The sequence below is a fragment of the Corticium candelabrum genome, chromosome 12 (assembly GCF_963422355.1).
Source record: "Corticium candelabrum chromosome 12, ooCorCand1.1, whole genome shotgun sequence".
Taxonomy (NCBI): Eukaryota; Metazoa; Porifera; class Homoscleromorpha; order Homosclerophorida; family Plakinidae; genus Corticium; species Corticium candelabrum.
The window spans coordinates 1,200,001-1,205,000 of record NC_085096.1 but is presented as its reverse complement, the minus strand read 5'-3'; the positions used below and the strand labels follow the sequence as shown (position 1 = coordinate 1,205,000).

General features: G+C 41.1%; 1 protein-coding gene across 1 annotated transcript in view; it reads right to left on the bottom strand.

Moving 5' to 3' along the window:
- LOC134187557 (telomerase protein component 1-like) overlaps positions 1–5,000 on the bottom strand; it is a 53,263-nt gene that overhangs the window by 821 nt on the left and 47,442 nt on the right. Inside the window, exons 44-50 of the mRNA XM_062655710.1 lie at positions 3,904–4,185; positions 3,436–3,552; positions 2,634–2,728; positions 2,492–2,573; positions 1,871–2,160; positions 1,284–1,380; positions 671–883 (exon numbers count right to left, since the gene is read on the bottom strand). Of these exons, the coding sequence (XP_062511694.1) occupies positions 671–883; positions 1,284–1,380; positions 1,871–2,160; positions 2,492–2,573; positions 2,634–2,728; positions 3,436–3,552; positions 3,904–4,185 (1,176 nt within the window). The remainder of the gene's footprint in view (positions 1–670; positions 884–1,283; positions 1,381–1,870; positions 2,161–2,491; positions 2,574–2,633; positions 2,729–3,435; positions 3,553–3,903; positions 4,186–5,000) is intronic.

Genomic DNA, 5,000 nt, shown 5'->3' with positions numbered 1-5,000 from the left:
ACACATGCACCTACACACACTCACCCACACACCCACTCACACTGGCACACCCCCACACACTCACACCCACACACCCACACACTCACACCCACCCACCCACACACTCACACCCACACACCCACACACTCACACCCACCCACACACTCACACCCACCCACCCACCCACATACCTAAAACCTGGAATTCTACCAATACCCACTATGGGCTTCAGCATTGCAAACGTTTCCACCAGGAAGTGCGGTCATTGGCTTGTGACAGGTCAAGACCATGCTGGGGGCATTTCATATTATGTAACTTGCTTTTTGGCAATAATGTTTGTAGACGAGAGACATTCAGCCATTCACACACGCATGCACACACCACACACGCATGCACACACACACACACACACACACATTGACACACACAACACACACACACACACACACACGCACACACACACACACACACACACACACACACACACACACACACAACACATACATACATACATACATACAGACAGACAGACAGACACAGACACAGACACACACACACACACACACACACACACACACACACACACACACACAAGCACACACACACACACACACACACACACACACACACACACACACACACACACACAACACAGTTACCCTCTACACACACACACTACAAAGTAGCTCACCTTCTTACTCCACAATTCCTTCAGTGAACTAACGTCTCGTACAGTCAACAGACCCATAGTGTCGCCTGCGATTGCTACAAGATTTCCTGCTTGTGGTATGAGCTGAGTGAGACAAGCCTGCTGAGTAATACACAATGCAGCTGGCCAGCATTTGTTTTTATTCTCCTTATCATCAGAGTCTGCATGGGCATAGACGTTACACGCACATTTGAACTAAATGATAGAAATGAAGCTATAGACAGTAGCAATGATACCCTTGAGTGATAGATACAAACAATGAAATATGAGCATACAGAGAGAGAAACAGACCAACAGAAGAAAAGCCATATAAACAGATATACAAACAGACACACAAACAGACATACAAACAGACATACAAACAGACATACAAACAGACACACAAACAGACACACAAACAGACATACAAACAGACACACAAACAGACACACAAACAGACATACAAACAGACACACAAACAGACATACAAACATACAAACAAACAAACACAAACACAAACAAAGCAACACATAAACAAACAAATATTAACAAACACATTGACCACACATGCAATCATATACACACTCAACACGTGCACAACGACAATCTACTTCACCTCAGTGAGATCCCACACTGAAATTTCGTTGCCGGCTGTTCCAACAACAAGATGAGAATCGCCAACAAATGCTAACGTTAGAATCCACTCATTCTGACTGTAAACCACAAAACAAATTACAACACAACACGCTCACACAAAGCAGTGACAGTCAAACAAGCAGCCATGCTTCGTAAATAAGTGAATGTATTGTGAGATGCATTCCTCCAATACAATAGTCTAGTGTATTGTGAGATGCATCCCTCTAAAACAATAGTCTAGTGTATTGTGAGATGCATCCCTCCAATACAATAGTCTAGTGTATTGTGAGATGCCTCCAATACAATAGTCTAGTGTATTGTGAGATGCCTCCAATACAATAGTCTAGTGTATTGTTATATGCATCCCTCTAATACAATAGTCTAGTGTATTGTGAGATGCATCCCTCTAATACAATAGTCTAGTGTATTGTGAGATGCATCCCTACAATACAATAGTCTAGTGTATTGTGAGATGCATCCCTCCAATACAATAGTCTAGTGTATTGTGAGATGCCTCCAATACAATAGTCTAGTGTATTATATGTGGTTGAACAATCAGGTTATCACCTCTTTAATTGCCTAGCTCGTCTCACTTTCTTCTTTGTCACATTCCAGAAGCTTACGATGCCATTCCAACCACCAGAGACAAGGTATCCGGACTTGCTGTTGTAGGCTAGGCATGTGACGGGTCTTGTGCTGTGTTGGTGTTTCTCTGTTGCTGTTGGAACGCGAGCTGGTGATGCAGTAATGTTACACACCCAGAATGTGACAAAGCCATCATTGCCGGCTGTGACGAATTTGATCTGTGTTTTGCTGGTGGAGATGAAGCAGACTGCATTGGTTGAGTCGTCATGTGTCTGCAATCGAATAATTGAATGTATTGTGAGATGCATCTCTCCAATACAATACTCTAGTGTATTGTGAGATGCAACCCTCCAATACAATAGTCTAGTGTATTGAGAGATGCATCCTTCTAATACAATAGTCTAGTGTATTGTGAGATGCATCCCTCCAATACAATAGTCTAGTGTACTGTGAGATACATCCCTCCAATACAATAGTCTAATGTATTGTGAGATGCATCCCTTTAATACAATAGTCTAGTGTATTGTGAGATGCATCCCTTTAATACAATAGTCTAGTGTATTGTGAGATCCTTCCAGATACATAACTCCATAGCTCACGTACCTTAAAACTACAAAACAATTGATTTTTGAAAACCTGATCTTCATCATCTACCCACAGTTTCCACACAGCAACCATGCCATCTCTACACACAATACACACAATAGAAACATCATCTCTCATCACAGCAAACCATCCAACCCACCTGCTGCTTGACAGAGCCCAGTTGCCACACTGAGACATAACCACAGATGTCACTGCACCACCATGAGAGAAGAAAAGAACAGTCGCATCATCGAGCTGTAAAACACGACAATGTTTGTTTCATAAACTCAACTTTTTAGCTACTGGCAAACAGAGAGACAGACAGACACATAAACAGACAGATAGATAGACAGACAGAAAGACAAACGGACAGACTGACAAATAAACAGACAGACAAACAGACAGACAGACAAACACCAGACACACAGACTGACAGAAAGATAGACAAAGAAACAGACAAACAGACAGACAGACAAAGAAACAGACAGGCAAAGAAACAGACAGACAAACAGACAGAGAGACAGACAAACACACAGACAGACAGACAAATACACACAGACAGACAAACAAACAGACAAACAGACAGACAGACAAAGAAACAGACAGATAAATAAACAGGCAGATAAATAAACAGGCAGATAAACAAACAGACAGACAGACAGACAAACAAACAAGCAGACAAACAAACATACAGACAAACAAACATACAGACAGCCAGATGGACAAACATACAGACAGACAAACATACAGACAAACATACATACATACATACATACAGACAGACAGACAGACATACAAACAGACAGACAAAGAAACAGGCAGATAAACAAACAGAGAGACAAACATACAGACAGACAACATTCAGACAGACAAACAGACAAACAGACAGACAGAAAAACAGACAAACAAGTCTAGTAGCATACAGATATTCACAGACTGCAAAGCTATGATTTCCAACTCACTTTCGGTGACCAAATTTTCACAGTCTTGTCAAAAGAACTTGTTATGATGTCTGTTCCATTGGTTGTGACACCAACAACACGATCTGAATGTCCCACCAGTGAGTTCAATTCATGTGCCTTTAATTAAATGAAAACCATGAACATAGACAAACACATAAACATACATATGAAACAAATGGAGACGACGACAGCCAGACAAACAGAAAAACTAAAATGTGAACAGAAAGATATGAAAACCAACAGATAATAATAAAAACAAATAAATAATAAAATAAATAATAAAATAAATAAAATAAATAATAAAATAAATAATAAAATAAATAATAAAATGAATAATAAAATAAATAATAAAATAATTAATAAAATAAATAAAATAAATAATAATTAAATAAATAATAAAATAAATAATAAAAACACCCACATTGACAACAAATAAATACTAAAACGTGTAGACAGCCCTGACTGCACCTGCAATGCTTTCCACACTGAAACAGTTCCATCATCCCGTCCTGAAGTGACCACGACGTCTGCCACATTGAAGGTCGTCCCTTTCTCTTCAAAATCTGTCGCATCCTGCACCATTTCTGCCCACGAGGAAGACGACTCTCCACCTGCGTTGTCGCTCTTGGCAACGTGGACAGCACAAGCATTCACACGCTGTCCATTGCCATGAAGAGTCGTGATTTCTACACCACGGTGACTCCACACCTTGACTGTGCCATCAACACTGGCTGATACAACACATCCAGCCTGTAATAAACAATCCATAGATTTGAAGTGGAAGATTTAGAGGCTGGTGGTTAATTGATATTAACCAGTAAGTGGAGTATAACAAGCGTACAGGCTGGCAGCAACAGACAAGAAGACAAAAATGGTTGTCCGTCTATCTGTCTGTCCATCTGTCTGTATGTGTCTGTCTGTCTGTGTCCGTCTGTATGTCTGTCTGTCTGTGTCTGTCTGTCTGTCTCTCTCTCACTCGTGTGTGTGTGTGTGTGTGTGTGTGTGTGTGTGTGTGTGTGTGTGTGTGCGCGTGTGCGTGCGTGCATGCATGCATGCATGCGTGCGTGTGTGCATGCGTGCGTGCGTGTGTGTGTGTGTGTGTGTGTGTGTGTGTGTGTGTGTGTGTGTGTGTGTGTGTGTGTGTGTGTGTGTGTGTGTGTGTGTGTGTGTGTGTGTGTGTGTGTGTGTGTCTTTCTGTCTGTCTGTCTATCTGACAATTTCTAAGTCATTTGTCTGTCTGTCTGTCTGTAAATACATATATTTCATATACAAGACACTATTACATTCTCCGCTAAAATCAGCAAGTTCTAAGAGAACTAGAACCCAAGAAGTCCCTAACTACGATTAAGAGTCAAACAGTTCACAGTAAGCTAACAGAGTTACTAATGGCACCAACTGAGTCACCACTATACTGGACTCTGCTCATCTTCTGCAGTAACACTATTGCATTGCACTACTGCATCGCAATTGAGAATCGCGTCCTCCAGTAGTTTTTGAACTTGTCCTGTCTGCACTCAGTTGTCCATGTTGCTATTGATAAAAGCTGGTTGAGATATTTTTGGGCC